At 40.3% G+C, this 18314-nt stretch overlaps 1 protein-coding gene and 1 long non-coding RNA gene across 16 annotated transcripts in view; one reads left to right on the top strand and one right to left on the bottom strand.

Moving 5' to 3' along the window:
- Nucleotides 1-1971: 1971 nt before the first annotated feature.
- Nucleotides 1972-17651, bottom strand: ARG1 (arginase 1). Its single transcript, XM_019967439.2, has 8 exons — nt 17511-17651; nt 12876-12948; nt 8926-9100; nt 6920-7079; nt 5998-6092; nt 2956-3060; nt 2606-2742; nt 1972-2357 (listed from the first exon to the last, which is right to left on the bottom strand). The coding sequence occupies exons 1-8, from the start codon at nt 17565-17567 to the stop codon at nt 2191-2193; spliced, it is 969 nt and encodes a 322-aa protein (XP_019822998.2). The 5' UTR covers nt 17568-17651; the 3' UTR covers nt 1972-2190.
- Nucleotides 16525-18314, top strand: part of LOC109563946 (uncharacterized) — a 129789-nt gene continuing 127999 nt past the window's right edge. For 14 of the 15 annotated variants that reach the window (XR_011568486.1, XR_011568489.1, XR_002181439.2 and 11 more), the window contains exons 1-2: nt 16525-16668; nt 17485-17605. This is a non-coding gene — a long non-coding RNA (uncharacterized lncRNA). Of the gene's footprint in view, nt 16669-17484; nt 18125-18314 lie in introns of all 15 variants that reach the window. The other variant, XR_011568479.1, reaches the window with a different exon arrangement.

The raw sequence follows: 18314 nt of genomic DNA, 5'->3' as shown, positions 1-18314 counted from the left end.
GCAAGAACACTGGAGTGGGTTGCCATTTCCTTCTCCAATGAATGAAAGTGAAAAGTGAAAGTGAAGTCGCTCAGTCGTGTCCCGACTCTTAGCGACCCCATGGATTGCAGCCTACCAGGCTCCTCCGTCCATGGGATTCTCCAGGCAAGAGTACTGGAGTGGGATGCCATTGCCTTCTCCAAGGACTTACACATTCCAGTTAATTTTATTAAAAATTCAGTTTTTCCTCTCTAGCTTAAAAAAAAAGAGAATATGATTTCCCATAATAGGCTTTTAAGAGGTTAGTATTAATCAGAGACATTAATAGAAGACAGAAGCTTAATTTGTGTTTAGAATACAGTTGAGAATAAAATACTTATATCCATTACATCCTAAAATTTTTCTTTTTGAAAACTAATGATAACTTTAGAGTGGCTGTGTTCACTAGGCGTTTCTGCAGTGTAGAAATAGTCATATCTGTGCTGTACAGTTCAATAGTTAGTAGCTCCATGTGCCTGTTAAGCACTTACCGTGTGCAACTGAATATTTTATTAAGCTTTAATTAATGTAACTGCCTGTGACTGCTGTACTGGATAAGGTTCTCTAGAGTAAGATCCACTATAATTGCTCTTATCTAAAACTTATTCAGTAAAACACTTATTCTACAAAGTCCATAGTGTCAACAGGTTTAAAATTCTGTATTGCAGATAAACAATCAGATGGTAGAGGCTCTTTAACGCATAAAGCTGTTATAACAAGAATAACAAAAGGGAGGGGATATATATATATATATATATACACATATACATATACATACACCTATGGCTGATTCATGTTGAGGTTTGACAGGAAACAGCAAAATTCTGTAAAGCAATTCTCTTTCAATAAAAAAAAATAAATTAACTTTTTAAAAAAAAGAATAACAGTAAAAATTCTTTCATGGAGCCTGCTTCATTACAGAATCCACTTTGAGTTCAATGTAAGTTGGAGGAAAGGGAAAGAGTTCACTTCCCTTGTTTTGATTCTAGTTTATTTTCACTTACTTTTCCACTTCCTTCACTATATAATAGAGCTGAGATGAGTTTTTAGGATGTTCAGGAGTTCAGCCAGTGAGTACACTCTTAACTGCAGTGAGTGAAAGGTGGGGCATTTGGAAACTTGGGAAAGTGTTAATTGCTCAGTTGTGTCTGACTCTTTGGGACCCCTTGGACTGTAGCCTACCAGGCTTCTCTATCCATGGAATTCTCCAAGCAAGAATACTGGAGTGGGTTGTCATTCCCTTCTCCAGGGGCTCTTCCTGACCCGGGGATCAAAGCCAGGTCTCCCGTATTGCAGGCAGATTCTTTACCAACTGAAATAAGTGAAAGGTGGGGCATTTGGAAGCCACAGATAATTTTCAGTGAAATCGCAACCCAAATTAGCATATCTTAGAAACAAAAATAGTTGATTTCTTTCCTCTGTTTCCCAAAAGACTATCTGAATAGCAGCCATGCTTAACATGATATTAACCAATATCATGCTTGAGGTTTAAAAAAAGTGAGACATGGTCATCTAACATCAGTGAACTTAGAGACTGCCCAAACCCTATAATAATCCATTTTACAGATGAGGGAACCAGAGCAAAAGAGTTTAAATAACTTAACCAAGGTCTTACAGTGTTTTGGAGATAATAATTTCACTGTGGTTTTTTAAGTATTTATGGTAGTCTAAGCAGGGTGTGTGTGTGTCAGTATCGGTGTGTGTTGCGTGTATTTAGAAACTTGTATAGGGATGACAGAATCTTATAAAGAGATAGAGAAGAGCAGTTTCTAGGCATTACAGCTTTGAACAACATGGAAATATGGTCCCTTTTCAAGTTGGGTAGCTCTGTCTCCTGATATCAGGAGTCCCACTGTACATGTTGGGGCTGATAAAAGTGTTTATTTTTAATGCCAGCAAATTTTTATTTGGATATGAATGTATGTTTCTCTAAGGATAAGTCTTTTGCCAAAATGGGAATATAAACTTTTTAATTTCACAAAAGTTAGCATTTCCATATCTTAAATTTCACACCAAGAGGGAATTGATACAGTTTACACTAATTGTACTAATATTTACCCAGGCAAAAGATTTTCCTGAAAGACCAAATCTTTGGGACGATGACTGTAACTTTATTAGATTTACTAATTATGTCATTTAGCTGTGAGACTTTTTTATATGATGATTCCATGTTTACTTTGGTGGGCTAAGGTAATCAATAGGTTTATGGTTACCCTCTCGAGCAACCCCAAAGCAAGCCATGGTTATTGCTACTGTTGTGTTCACTGTTCGAGTCACTTCTTCTGGTGTCTTCCCCAGAGATGGATTCACTTCCATTATATCTAATCCTGAGAGTAAACCTATAACAACAAATGGAAATAATGTAATTTATTAAATAGCTGACATTTGTAATTTAGTACAGACTGACTTGAATTATTATCCAGGAGTGCAAAGAGGTAGTAACAACTGAAAACATTTCAGTTGTTGTATTATGCAGTGGGCATTCAGAGAGTGTCAAGTTGGGGCTTTGTTTTCAGATCAGGGAGGTATCGATAACATATTGGCCAGATGTACACTTTGTCTTGCATTCATTCAGAGTTTTACTCACCTGTTTTGTAAATTTCTTCTGTGATGTAGAGACCTTCTCTGTAAGTCAGACCTCCCTGGACTGGTGTGCCAGTAGCTGGCGTGAAAGATGGGTCCAGTCCATCAACATCAAAGCTCAAATGAATTGGCCTTTTCTTTCTTTTAAAAGGTGGGAAAGGAATTCAGGTTAAAGTTGGTGGTTTAATATTTAGTAGAAAAATACAGTTCTTTGTTTTACAAAAAGTGACAACCCTGTGAACTTTCATGATTATACCTGCAGGCTTTGTTATTAACTTACATTGACTAGTATTAGTAGCAAGTCGTTTTAATAATATTTATGTTTATACACACACACACACAAACACATCATACCTTCCTAGTAGATAGCTGAATGTTTCTTCCATCACCTTGCCAATTCCCAGTTTATCCACTTCAGTCATTGAAAAGTATTTAATTCCCAGAGTTTTCAAAATATAGCTATGAAAGAGAAGATATTAAGAGAATCTACAGTTTATAAGGAGGCTGACCCTCTTGTTTCCTTTTAGAGAAAAGATCAGTGTGGTAACATTCAAAAGTTATTTAAGGGGCTTCCCTGGTGGTCCACCAGTTAATAATCCACCTTGCAATGCAACAGACATTGGTTCGATCCCTGGTCTGGAAAGATATCACGTGCTGCAGAGTGACTAAGCTAGTGTGCCACAACTACTGAACCAGCATTCCAGAGCCCGTGAGCCACAACTGCTGAAGCCGCACACTGTGACTACTGAAGCCCCCATGCTCTAGAGCCCATGCTTCACAATAGAAACCACCACGTTGGAAGCCCAAGCACCACAACAGAGTAGCCCCCACTCGTCGCAACTAGAGAAAGGCCATGTGCAGCACCAGAGACTCACCATAGCCAAAACATAAATCTTTAAAAATATATATTTAAGTTTGGTGAACTGTATGTATATATCAATAATTTTTAAACAGCAAGTCAAGGTAAAAATCACCTAAATACATACATATATATCTATGTTGTTGCTGTTTCGTTTGTAAGTCTTGTCTGACTCTTTGCAACCCTATGAACTGTAGCCCACCAGGCTCCTCTGTCCATGGGATTTCCCAGGCAAGAATACTGCGGTAGGTTGCCATTTCCTTCTCCAGGGGATCTTTCCAACCCAGGAATCAAACCCACGTCTTCTGCATTGGCAGGCAGATTCTTTACTGCTGAGCCACCCGGGAAGCTCGTATATGTATATACATGTGTATATTCACGACCCAGATAATCACGATGGTGTGATCACTGACCTAGAGCCAGGCATTCTGGAATGTGAAGTCAAGTGGGCCTTAGAAAGCATCACTACGAACAAAGCTAGTGGAGGTGATGGAATTCCAGTTGAGCTATTCCAAATCCTGAAAGATGATGCTGTGAAAGTGCTGCACTCAATACGCCAGCAAATTTAGAAAACTCAGCAGTGGCCACAGGACTGGAAAAGGTCAGTTTTCATTCCAATCCCAAAGAAAGGCAATGCCAAAGAATGCTCAAACTACCACACAATTGCACTCATCTCACACGCTAGTAAAGGAATGCTCCAAATTCTCCAAGCCAGGCTTCAGCAATATGTGAACCGTGAACTTCCTGATGTTCAAGCTGGTTTTAGAAAAGGCAGAGGAACCAGAGATCAAATTGCCAACATCTGCTGGATCATAGAAAAAGCAAGAGAATTCCAGAAAAACATCTATGTCTGCTTTATTGACTATGCCAAAGCCTTTGACTGTGTGGATCACAATCAACTGTGGAAAATTGTGGAAGAGATGGAAATACCAGACCACCTGATCTGCCTCTTGAGAAATTTGTATGCAGGTCAGGAAGCAACAGTTAGAACTAGACATGGAACAACAGACTGGTTCCAAATAAGAAAAGGAGTATGTCAAGGCTGTATATTGTCACCCTGTTTATTTAACTTCTATGCAGAGTACATCATGAGAAACGATGGACTGGAAGAACACAAACTGGAATCAAGATTGCCGGGAGAAATATCAATAACCTCAGATATGCAGATGACACTACCCTTATGGCAGAAAGTGAAGAGGAACTAAAAAGCCTCTTGATGAAGGTGAAAGTAGAGAGTGAAAAAGTTGGCTTAAAGCTCAGCATTCAGAAAACGAAGATCATGGCATCTGGTGTCATCACTTCATGGGAAATAGATGGGGAAACAGTGGAAACAGTGTCAGACTTGATTTTTCTGGGCTCCAAAATCACTGCAGATGGTGACTGCAGCAGTTAAAAGACGCTTACTCCTTGGAAGGAAAGTGATGACCAACCTAGATAGCATATTCAAAAGCAGAGACATTACTTTGCCAACAAAGGTTCGTCTAGTCAAGGCTATGGTTTTTCCTGTGGTCATGTATGGATGTGAGAGTTGGACTGTGAAGAAGGCTGAGCGCCGAAGAATTGATGCTTTTGAACTGTGGTGTTGGAGAAGACTCTCTTGAGTCCCTTGGACTGCAAGGAGATCCAACCAGTGCATTCTGAAGGAGATCAGCCCTGGGATTTCTTTGGATGGAATGATGCTAAAGCTGAAACTCCAGTACTTTAGCCACCTCATGCAAAGAGTTGACTCATTGGAAAAGACTCTGATGCTGGGAGGGATTGGGGGCAGGAGGAGAAGGGGACGACAGAGGATGAGATGGCTGGATGGCATCACTGACTCGATGGACATGAGTCTCAGTGAACTCCGGGAGTTGGTGATGGACAGGGTGGCCTGGCGTGCTGCGATTCATGAGGTTGCAAAGAGTCGGACATGACTGAGCGACTGATCTGATCTGATCTGATAGATACAGATCTATATACAGACGGGTTTCCTAGGTGGCTCAGCAATAAAGAATCTACCTGCCAATGCAGGAGACATAAGAGACATGGGTTCGATCCCTGGGTCGGAAAGATCCCCTGGAGGAGGGTATGGCAACCCACTCCAGTATTCTTGCCTGGAGAATCCCATAGAAAGAGAAGCCTGGCGGGCTACAGTCCATAGGTTTCAAAGAGTCAGACATGACTGAAGTGACTTAGCATGCACTTAGATACAGATCTAGATATAGGGTTTCCTAGGTGGTGCTAGTGGTAAAGAATCTGCCTGCCAATGCAGGAGACTTAAGAGACTATATTCTCTTATCTCTATCCCTGGAGGGGGAAGATCCCCTGGAGGAGGAAATGGGAACCCAGACCAGTATTCTTGCTGGGAGAATCGCATGAACAGAGGAGCCTGGCAGGCATGGGGTTGCAAAGAGTTGGGCACAACTGAGCGTCTGAGCACACACATATAGATATATAGAATTGATGCTGAAAATAATTTTTTCGCATTGACTTGACCAGCACGCCTAACATGAGAAAGGACAAAAAGGAAGGTAAACCACATCAAGAAATAAACTTACTGTTCCCCAGGGTCCACATCTCTCAGACCAATATACACAATGTCTTTGGCAGATATGCAGGGAGCCACCCAGTAGAATCCTGGGACCTCGGGCATCTAGAATTGCAATGGTTCCATTGGGTTATACATAAGCAAATTTTATATTGAAAGTTAAGGACACATGTTAGATTGCATGTTATATTCAGAACATAAAATTCAAGGAAATCATTAAAATATAGTATAAAATTAGGAAGAGAATGTCTGTCCTCCTGTGCTACCCGAGGAGCGAGCATACTGTCTGTGGCTTCCCTCCCTCCACAGTCACCCACTAGTCTGCCTTGCCCCCCGACCTTGTGCTGCCTGCGCTTTCTAGAAGGATTATGTATCTGAAACAGCAGGCCGTGCCTTGAACCCTGTCCCCTCTGTCACCAACCCTTAGAACTTCTTCACTTAAGGTCTTCATCTCTCTAAACCTAAAGATGTAAGGGGCCAAATCTCATGCTCGGATGACTGTAGGCACAGAGACAGCACCCATGGAAGAAGTCTGGAGAGCACCGTGGTCCTGGGAACATAGGCCTTGCCGGGAATTCATACTACCTTAGGGGAAGGCTCTAAACTAAGCAGCCATATTCTCCACTTAGGAGTGGAGAATTGTGTTCCACCTTTCTGAGAGCAGAGAATCTACATAAACTATTTGGAATTCTGAGGGGGGGGAAAAGGGGGGGGGAGCTACTCCTGAAGTCAGTTTGCAAACTGTTAAAAACGTAGAGATACACAGTCTCACTACCTCTGTCCACCTCCCCCCCATTGCTTATCGGCTGCTGAGAAAATGGTTTGAAAATTAATCAAGAATAAAATGGCACAGGGGTTCTTACTTCCCTTCTGGCTTCTGAACTTCTGCTAAAGACAATTCTTCTGTAACAGAATACCAACCAGCTGTTTACCTTTTCCTTTAGTTCCTTCAGAAGGAAAGACACAGGTTGTCCATGCAAGTTCCCGGTTTTGGTTGTCAGTGGAGTGTTGATGTCCGTGTGAGCATCCACCCAAATGACACAGAGGTCTGGGTGGACCCTGGCATGGCCAGAGATGCTGCCGATCGCCAAACTTTAAAGGAAAAGAAGTTCGTGTGAACATCAGGTTTGCAGTATCAGTATGTTTATCACATCACTTACACAATATTCTTGCCTGATTTTTCTTTAAGTCAAAGTGGCTAATATTTATGAGAGATTTTAAACTGAAGATCCCAATTAAACAATCGCAATAAAGTATACCTAACACAATATTTACTAACAAGTTATATTTATTCACTGTAACGGCATTACTAAAAAAACTTTCATTTTTCTTCAAAACCACCTTCTAATAGCAAATTCTAGTTTCACTAAAAATTAAATATGTGAAAAGACAGTAGCCACACAAGTTTTTTAGCATGAGATATCACTCAGTTCTCAGGGTTAAAACAGGCTCATTTTCTGTACTCTCATCTCTCTTGGTAAATACTTAATTCTCCCAAGTGAATTATGACAGAGTCCTCCCATTTTTCTTAAAATCCAATTCTTTTACAGTTGGGGACCATCACTCAAAACCCTTACATCTACTTCAGCCAGTGTATCCTGGACGCTCACTCTATTCAATGTTCAGATCCTCTGCTGGAACTTTCTAGTCTCCTGCTACGTATTTAAGGACTCACTCTTAGCCAGGTCCAGAACCCTCAAAATTCATCTCAAACACTCCAAGCTCCATAAAACTTGCCAGAATGGCAAAGCTAAGTAGTATCTCACACAAAAGTTAAAAGACCAGGATTTGCCATACAAAGTCTGCATTGTCCCACTTGTGAACGCTCAGGAACCCTCCAGAGAACCGTGAGCTTTCAGAAGCAGGCCTTTCTTGATGCTCTTTGTCTTTCCCTTCAGGTTTGTTTTCCTTTGTCCATGCGCCAGTCAAAATTCCCACTTACAAATTTTTTTGTACTTAAAAAAAGAGAGCTCCAGTTACTCAACATGAGTTTTGTCACAGAAGTCCTGAAAACACTTTGGCTTTCAAGGAAAATATGAAGGGGGCTGAAGTAATTGACTCCTGCATTAAGAGTCATTGTAGTCTTTGCACTTTTGATCTAATCGTACTTCTGATTACATGTCCTGGGACCTTGAGAGTAAACATGGGCAGACTCACACACAACATTATCTTTACCACATTATTCATAATGGTGACATTTGAAAATAACCTGAATATCTGACAACATGGAGATATATATATATATATATATATATATATACACATATATATATAGAGAGAGATATCATACCTAGATGAAATATCAAGCAACAGTAAAAAATTATGCTCATATGTATTGTGAGGTATTAATAACATAAGGAAATCTGTAGTGTAGATGAACAAAACAGGATAACGCATACAATGGTTAAAATTACATACAAGGGAAAAATTATGGCAGGCAGGAAATGTAACAGATTTTCAAAATTCTAGTAGAAATAGTTTCTAGAGAACAATTGCCACTGTTTTTTTTCTTTTATATATGCATGTGTATTTCAAAAGTTTGATAATTACTACTTTGATAGTGTGAAACACATGCTTTACTTGTTGACATAAGTTATTTCTGTTATCACTAATCAAGTACAATAGGCTGACTATTAATTTCCTCAGTGCTTATTTATTTAGGAATGTAAGCTTGAACATTTTGCTGAAATCCATTCACATACCATGTATTTTCTGCTGTCATAGAAAAAGGTCATAACAGACTTCAAACAGAGGGAAGTTTTTGTTTCCAAAATAAAGTAGTAATCAATAAAATTAAAAGAAACAAGACAGAAAATGTGATATAAAATATTGATCAATACTTTCCTTTCCTATTTTCTCTCTTCTCATGGTTTTGGTTATACTTCCTTCACCGTATTTATACCAGACTCCCATAGAGATAAACATTTAAAAAAAAGACCTGTGGTCTCCGCCCAGGACAAGGCTGATCCTTCCAGTCTTCTTGACTTCTGCCACCACATCAGCCAGCTTTTCACTTGCTTTTCCCACACACCTTGGATTCTTCACAATTTGAAAGGGACTGTCATCAAGATTATCGGCAAAGGACAGGTCCCCATAATCTTTCACATCACACTCTATAATTAAAAGTTTTAGGTTAGTAAGTGAAGTAGCTCAGTTGTGTCTGACTCTTTTCGACCCCATGGACTGTAGCCTACCAGGCTCCTCAATCCATGGGATTTTCCAGGCAATCGCACTGGAGTGGATTGCCAGTTCCTTCTCCAAGGGATCTTCCCAACCTAGGGATCGAACCCGGGTCTCCCGCATTGTAGACAGACACTTTACCGTCTGAGCCACCGGGGAAGTTAGGTTAGTAAAGGTGATTATAAAACAGACTTTAGGATAATTCCAATTTTACCAAATAGGTGTATTTGCAAAAAAAAAAAAAAAGAACCTGGAATGGCTGTAAAATCTCATGAAAGTAAAAACCATATCCACTATTAGCTGACATCATCATCCCAACTTCACTGCACACCAGTGCCTGCTGTATACTGGGTTCTATACCGCTGTCTGCTATACTGGGTTCTCTGAAAATTCTTGACTCAGTCAGTTAGGCTAGACATGAAAGTGTAACAGTGATAAGCTGGTTTGGGCTTGAGGCATGGCGACACTGTCTTGGGTTCTGTTTGTGTGCTGTTCACTTTTCTATGATAAGCTTGTTTTGTGTAGGTAATAAAAAGCTGTTTTTAAAAAAATGTATTTATACATATATATATATAGGGCTTCCCAGGTGGCTCAGTGGTAAAACGTCCACCTGCCAAGTAGAAGACCTGGGTTTGATCCCTGGGTTGGGAAGATCCCCTGGAGAAGGAAATGACAACCCCTTCCAGTATTCTTGCCTGGAGAATCACATGGACAGAGGAGCCTGACCAGCTTCAGTCCATGGGGTCACAAAAGAGTTGGACACAACTTAGCAACTGAACAGCAACAATATATATTTACGCTCAGAAAAAAAAGACACTGATATTTTCTCAACTTCCTTACACTATATTAAGAGCCCTTGGTTTCATTCCAAGTGGTCATCCAACTGAAGCCACTCAGCTTCCTACTCTGCCTGCCCATTGTACCTGCCTCATAATGAGACTGTCTGAATTAAATAAGAATATATGATTAACCTAATGCTTCCATCACTTCATGGGAAATAGATGGGGAAACAGTGGAAACAGTGTCAGACTTTATTTTTGGGGGCTCCAAAATCACTGCAGATGGTGACTGCAGCCATGAAATTAAAAGACGCTTTCTCCTTGGAAGGAAAGTTATGACCAACCTAGATAGCATATTCAAAAGCAGAGACATTACTTTGCCAACAAAGGTCCGTCTAGTCAAGGTATGGTTTTTCCAGTGATCATGTATGGATGTGAGAGTTGGACTGTGAAGAAGGCTGAGCACCGAAGAATTGATGCTTTTGAACTGTGGTGTTGGAGAAGACTCTAGAGAGTCCCTTGGACTACAAGGAGATCCAACCAGTCCATTCTGAAGGAGATCAGCCCTGGGATTTCTTCGGACAGAATGATGCTAAAGCTGAAACTCCAGTACTTTGGCCACCTCATGTGAAGAATTGACTCATTGGAAAAGACTCTGATGCTGGGAGGGATTGGGGGCAAGAGGAGAAGGGGACGACAGAGGATGAGATGGCTGGATGGCATCACTGACTCGATGGACATGAGTCTCAGTGAACTCCGGGAGTTGGTGATGGACAGGGAGGCCTGGCGTGCTGCGATTCATGGGGTCGCAAAGAGTCAGACACGACTGAGAGACTGATCTGATAATGCTTCCATGAGGTCAGGAAATAAAGGCTCTATTTTTATACTTTTTAAATAAATTACAGATAACCTAAAGATTCTAACGGAGAAGGCAATGGCACCCCACTCCAGTACTCTTGCTCAGAAAATCCCATGGATGGAAGAGCCTGGTGGGTTGCAGTCCATGGGGTCGCTAAGAGTCGGACACGACTGAGCGACTTCACTTTCACTTTTCACTTTCATGCATTGGAGAAGGAAATGGCAACCCACTCCAGTGTTCTTGCCTGGAGAATCCCAGGGACAGGGGAGCCTGGTGGGCTGCCGTCTATGGGGTCGCACAGAGTCGGTCACAATCGAAGTGACTTAGCGTAGCATAGCGTAAAGATTCTAAAGACCTAGGCTCACTTCCTAAAAGGCCCTGCTTAGGCTTCAAGGTACAGGTTTCATGCAAAAGTGTGATATGGGATAAGTACAGTGTTCTGAATTAATCAGTCATAGTATATTGTACTTATTACATGTCCATGTGTATCCATGAATCAGTAACACCTTCAAGAGATTCAAGTGGATATAAAATGTGGCCAAACTACGCTTGTTAACTGAAGGATCTAGCTTTCTATTCTCGCTTGGGGTCTTTTCTTTTTTTTTAACTTTATGGGGTATAATTGTTATTCACTAAAATACACTCATTTTAAATTTACAAGTCAGCTAGTCTTAGAAATATTCACAGTCTTGCAAGTACCACCATAATAAAGATTTAGAATTTTTTCACTTTCAGAATATTTTCAGTACTCCCCAAATTCCCTCCTGCCCTTTAAGTCAATCTGTGTCTTTTCGCACAGGCAACTGCTGATCTTTCTCTTGCTAGGCTTTTGTCTTTCTTAGAATTTCATATACATCATACAGTTTATAGCCTTTTGTGTCTGGCCCCTTTCCTTCAGCATGATGTCTTTGAGATTCACCCATGTTCTTGCCTGTGTTCCTGTTTATTGTTGAGTATTACCCCCATGGTACGGATGTACCACTTTTTCTTTATCCCTTCACCAGTTGATGAGCATTTGTTGTTTCCATTTCCTGACTTTTATAAATAATGCTACTACAAACATTCAAGAAGAAGACTTTGTAGTACATGTTATCACTTCTCTTGGTAAATCTCTAGGAGAAGATTTGCTGGGTCAAGAGGTAAATGCATGTTTATTTAAAAAACTGCCAAACTGCTTTCCAAAGTGGCTGTGTATTTATGCATTCCCACCAGAAATACATGAGAGTTCTGATTGATCTCTATCCTCCCCAACATTTCATCAGGGTTTTACATATAAAGATGACCTTTACTTTAGCCCATACTTTTAAAATTATACTACTTTTCATCTGCATGCTCATGTGTATATACAGCATATATGTATATATGTACACATACTAGGATGTTAATGCAAATACTAGGTACTGCTATTATTATTATATAACCATCTTATTTTATTTCTTTTTACAAATAAGGATCCTTTTGTTAGTAATGTACTTTCTGCTGCCCTGGCTTTTCTTTTTCAGTTTCCCTGAATCCCCTACCATGCACCCACCCCCTAGTTCTTCACACACAGATTACTCTAAGAGTAGTCTCACTGGAAAGACAAAATATCTGAGTGAGGATATTCATCCAGCAGTGTTTACTGAGCATTCTCCCCTTCACTGCTTTTTTTTTAGTAAGATGTACTTCTAAGGTTATAGCCAATGCTGCTATAATGTCACTGTGGTATAAATGTCACTCCAGACACACCCTCTTTTAACAGAAGCCTGGACCTTCCTTCAGAGTAAGAAAGAAATTGGGCTGATCAGCTTTCAACTTAGGAATTACCTTGTTCAAACCAGTGGTTACCAGTGGGGAAGGGGTGGGGGAGGGGCAATATAGGAGTAGAGGGTTGAGAGGTACAAGCTATTACAAATAAAATAAGCTACAAGGATGTAATGTACAGCATAAGAAATATAGCCAGCATTTTACAATAACTGTAAATGGAGTATAACCTTGAAAATTATGAATCACTATATTGTATAAATATGTAACATATAATATTGTACATCAACTATACTTTAATAAAAAATTGATTAAGTAAACAGTTACCTAGTTCTTTAAGTTTCTCAAGCAGACCAGCCTTTCTAAGTACTGTAGGGCCTTCTTCCACCCCTCCTCGTGGCTGAACAATGAAAACATAGAGTAATTCAGACATTATCATATCATCAAACCCCCACAATAGAAACCTTTCTCATTAATGAGTTGAAGAGTAACTATCACTTTTTGAGTACCTACAGGGTCAGGAATTTACATTATCTCACTGTCATCACAGCAAGGTAGATTGAATTACTCCTATGTCAAATATGAAGATATAGAATCAAAAAGGTTGTATAACTTTCCTACAGGCACACAGCGAACAAATGGCAGAGCCTTAGTTCACATCCAGATGGTTTGGATCCCAAAACTTGCAGCTTCTTTTCTCCATCACACTATGTTACCAACACAGTGGACGCGTTTTGTACCAAAGCACTCTGAGAGATAGAGATACAATGATCCAAAGGAGAGGGCTTTTGTCTTTGAGTGACTCACAAGTGAATAGGGAATTTGGATATTTATTAATAATCCCAATTATAATACTTAGAGATTTACATCAACACAGTTAAAAGATATTGTAACCACAAAAACAGGATGTTCTTAACCCTGTCAGGGGTGGAGAAGTTTCAGAGAATTCTTTAGAGAACAGGCTGACATTTCTGCTGAGTCCTGCAACATGAGTAGGTCATTTAGGAAAATAGATGGGGTGATGAAGAAACTTTGCAAACCTGGAGAACAGCTTGAGTCAAAACATAAGGTAAAAAAAAAAAAAAGAGCATGACATCAGACAGACCTACGTGCAGGTCTGCATGGTAGTAAGTTAGGGCTCTTGCGGAGAAAGGAGGCAGCAGGGAAAATCATCACTTGGGAGATGAACTCACAAAGACCAACCCAGTATTTCAAGTTTTGACCTGTCTAAGCATGGTTGGCACAATGCTACCTTTGCTCTTTTTACATCAGGGAAGCTAGCATGCTTCTTCCTTGCAGTAAGTCTTCTCCAGCCCCCTGGCAGATAAGCCATCTAAAGAAATAGTTCTTTTATGTGTCTCTCTGATTCCAATTTCCAACAAGGCTTTTCAATAGAGAAAGGTACTCTGTGCTGTTAGGTGGGAGTGAAAAAGTGAAAGTGTTAGTCACTCAGTGGTGTCCAACACTTAGCGACCTCATGGACTATAGCCCACAGGTCTCCTCTGTCCATGAAATTCTCCAAGCAAGAATACTGGAGAGGGGCTGTCCTTCTGGATTCCCTTCTCCAGGTGATCTTCAGCGAACCAACCCTTGTCTCTTAGGCCTCCTGCACCTCACCACCAGTGCCGCCTGGGAAGCCTGCCGTCAGGTGGGAAGATGTGCCGAAAGACACCTGTGTCCATCCTCAGGGTTGCATTGTGGCACCAAACTAAGCGGAAGTTCCTCCCACCTCAAATTACCAGATGACTTGCTTTGACTACCAGGCAAATCCTCCATGGCAAATTCCTGTCCCTGGCAGCAAGGGACTCCCCCCCAACACCAGGCTCAGCCAGGCACATTTGCTCCTTCACTTCACTGCCTTTTTTTTTTATGACTCCCACCCCTACCCCCTCAACAAGTAGGTACAATTTTTAAACTCCAGTGGCACCCCACTCCAGTACTCTTGCCTGGAAAATCCCACGGATGGAGGAGCCTGGTAGGCTTCAGTCCATGGGTTTGCTAGGAGTCGGACATGACTGAGCAACTTCACTTTCACTTTTCACTTTCATGCATTGCAGAAGGAAATGGCAACCCACTCCAGTGTTCTTGCCTGGAGAATCCCAGGGATGGGGGAGCCTGGTGGGCTGCCGTCTCTGGGGTCGCACAGAGTCGGACATGACTGAAGTGACTTAGCAGCAGCAGCAGAGTGCTACTTGGCTAAAATTTTGCCTTGATTGAGTTATTTGTCATTGTCTTCTCTCCTTTATTAGATTTCTGTCCAATCTTCTCTACACTTCCAGCACTGTATTATAGAGCTGACACTTAGTAGGTGTTCAGAAATTGTCAGTGTCATAAAACTCCCTGACTTTTGCCCTCTCCCTTTCAAACTTTGGAACAAATTTTAAACACTCCTGACAAATGAACTTATTTACAAAACAAAAATAGGCTGACAAACATAGAAAGCAAATTTATGGCTACCAAAGGGGAGATAGAGACGAGGGGATAAATTAGGAGTTTGGAATTAAAATATGCACACTAATATATACAAAACAGATAACCAAAGAGGACCTACTGTAGGGCACAGAGAACTATATTCAATATCTTATAATAACCTTCAACGGAAAAGAACTAAAATTATATATATATATATATAACTAAATCATTTTGCTGTACACTCAAAACTAAAACATTGTAAATCTACTATATTTCAATAAAAATTTCAAAAATAAAACCACTCTGAACTTTCAGAATTATTAAAAAAAAAAAAAGAAGAAATCTTATACAACCCCTTAACTGATACTAAAATTTCTCCTCCAGATCTGTATAGGATTGACCAGGACACCCTCCCCTCCCCCACACAGATGCTCAAGTGCCTTACATAAAATGACAGTAAAGACATTCCCACAAATATGGAGGGCTGGCTGTATATTTACAATAGCACCATTGTTCAGCTTCCCAGATTGACACTTTCTAGCTTTTATTTTCCATCTGATTTAAAATGCTTCTCATGTTTGGTCTTTCCTCATTGTTCCTTGTTAGCACTACTGACTTTGAAGCTAGGCTCCAATCCCTAATTGACCACAACTCCAAGATCCGCTGTAGAACTAAAGATGTAACAGCTCAGGTCAGGAGCACAGGCTTTGGTATCAGTGTCTGGAATTACGGAGTCAAAGCAGTGTGACCTTGAACAAATTACCATAGCTCTCTGAGCCTTAGCTAACACGACGGGACAATAGATATAATACCTACTTCATTTTTGGTCACCACCCCCTCCCCTCAACCACTGCCCTGCAAGGCTGTGGGGCTGAGGATGGAGTTCTTTTTCAGATTCAACCTTCTAGTCATCTGCCCTTTAATCCTCTCCTTTGCTTGTTTATCCAAATTTTATGTCCCTTGGCTAGGGACAGAAATTCATATGTTGGCTGATTTTTCCCTTCTATGCTATGGCTTAGAGTAGAAAAATCTCTTAAAACAAGAAGCTTCATTCTCGTGTGTGTGTGTGTGTGTGTGTGTGTATGGGTCGGTAGTGTCTTACTCTTTGCATGGTGCCATGTTTTAATAAGGAGGGGCTGTAGAGGCAGGAGAAAGAATCATGGAGAACGGAAAAAGCTATGTTTCAAAATGTTATCCCCTAGAGGGGCTGTTGTTATCAGCATGTGGCCTTCTGCTGGGGTCCAGGGATCAGAGCATGTTCAAGCCATTTCCTCCCTCCCTCTCTCCCTTTCTTTCTTCCTTTCTCCCTCCATCCCCTTTTCTTCTTCTTCTTTTTTTTTAATCAATTATTTTATTGTGATCTTTGTTAGAACCTGTCAGAATAGGTGAGTACATTGAGGAATTTGCAATTAAGCCCAGCATTATAAGAAATACCTCTTTGTCAGCAAAACCTGCCTGTGTTTCGGGAGAGAACTTTGAAAGATTTCCAAGGGAAGTGAAGCAGTTTTGACTGACATTTCAAATACAGTTCGCATCTCTAACCTCTGACCTGTCCCAATTTGTTTTGTAATAAAAAAAAGTCACAGAGTGCAAAGCAAGAGTTCAGAACTAAGAGAAGCAATACACTGCTCAACTGGGCAAAGAGAAAGTTCTAAGAAACCCGAGAAACCTCATTTAAAACAACCACAACCTCAAAAAAATCTGCATGGTGAGTTTGAATTCACACTTTATCTTATTTGCTTTTGTTTTATTCTTCCCCCACCCCTTTAGCACAGACACTTGGAGGAGTTGAAGATATCTGTAATCTCATTAAATTTACCAGAATGAGTGTGCCTGGGCAAGAAAAAAAAAGACAGTATATTTAAGAGTTGTTGGCATGTTTTAGAACTTGGGAGTTCCAATAGTCTTTTCAATGTGATCAATCTGCAGGTGGGTTTCCTTTTTTGCTTTTCTTTTTTCATCCCTCAAAAGGAGGTACACAAAGAACTCCACCTAATCCATGAATCAACAATTTTATAGAATCATTAAAGCTCTAAAATAATATAAATAACTCAAAATGTTGATAAATCAATAATATTTAGTTTATTCACATTTTTAAAACTTAAAATTTACCACCCATCTATGAATTTTTCTAGGCATTAATTACATAACTAAAAAAATATATTTTCCTAAAATTCTATCTCCTTCTACATATACACAGTAACACCAAGAGCGATAAGAGCATGGACATCTAAATGAGTAGCTACAAGGCAGAAATCGTCTATTTCCACTCAAATAAAATTATTTTCTCAAAAAATGAAGAAAAGTTCGGCACACTTAAATAAAACTGGCTGGGGCTGGGATTAGGTGTTATAGTTATAAATCTAATGTTATAAGTGGATTTGTGACCATAATTATACAATGATGTAAAATGATGAAAAGACTTTAGTATAAATTTCAGGTCAGGTTGTATCAGGCTGTTTAACTAACCAGACAGTGACACCTTACTAATTTTGAAATTCGTAACTTTTCTCATAAACTGCAGTTATTCAAAGCCAGAATTTGACTCACCTGGCCCTTTGAGAAGGGAGCTCCAATGACCCCGATGGACTGTGGCTTGGAACTCATGCTCCCACACTGCTGACCGCGGCGCCCGAGGTCTCCAGGTAGTCGTCACTCTCTGCAGCTCTCAATGGCGGAGGGCACATATTTTTTTCTATTTATAATTGAGTTGAATCTGTTTACTCTAATGAGGAAGAGTGGCTCCACCTACTGAACCAAAGCAACAGTCAAGTGAAGTCCAGCACATTCATACTCGGAATAACTTTGAGTCTTCCTGAGTCTAGGTCTCTAATTAATTGAGGTCATTCATGGAGCCAGTTCACACCCAGTTCACAAAGCCACCTGGTAACACTAATGTTTCCTAATCACAACCATGATTTCTTAACCACAGTCATCTTTTCTGATCATAATTAATTATAACCACAGGAGAAGTGCCATAGTTCTAGCTGTGCAAACTCAGAGCATGGTACTTACCTGTTTCAGGTCTGTGCATCTGCCTGTGTCAAAAAACCGGGGACTGGCAAGATGGTGTCTCACATCTTTTCCAGCCCGACAACCCTGAATTCAGTTTTCACTCTAGGATTAATGGTTAATCTACAAGACACACCTCACACACTACCAGGGTAGGTCTCAGGGAAGGCATATGACTTCCCTTTCTGATTATTAATTAAAGAAAAAATTAATTGCCTGATTAATAACCAGAAGTGTTACCATACTAATTTTGAAATAGCATATGTCTGTTGTGCTCAGCTGTGTCCAACTTTTTGTGACCCCATGGACTGTAACCTGCCAGAGTCCTCTGTCCATGGAATT

The sequence above is a fragment of the Bos indicus genome, chromosome 9, assembly GCF_029378745.1.
Source record: "Bos indicus isolate NIAB-ARS_2022 breed Sahiwal x Tharparkar chromosome 9, NIAB-ARS_B.indTharparkar_mat_pri_1.0, whole genome shotgun sequence".
Taxonomy (NCBI): domain Eukaryota; kingdom Metazoa; phylum Chordata; class Mammalia; order Artiodactyla; family Bovidae; genus Bos; species Bos indicus.
This window is presented reverse-complemented; position numbering and strand designations above follow the sequence as displayed.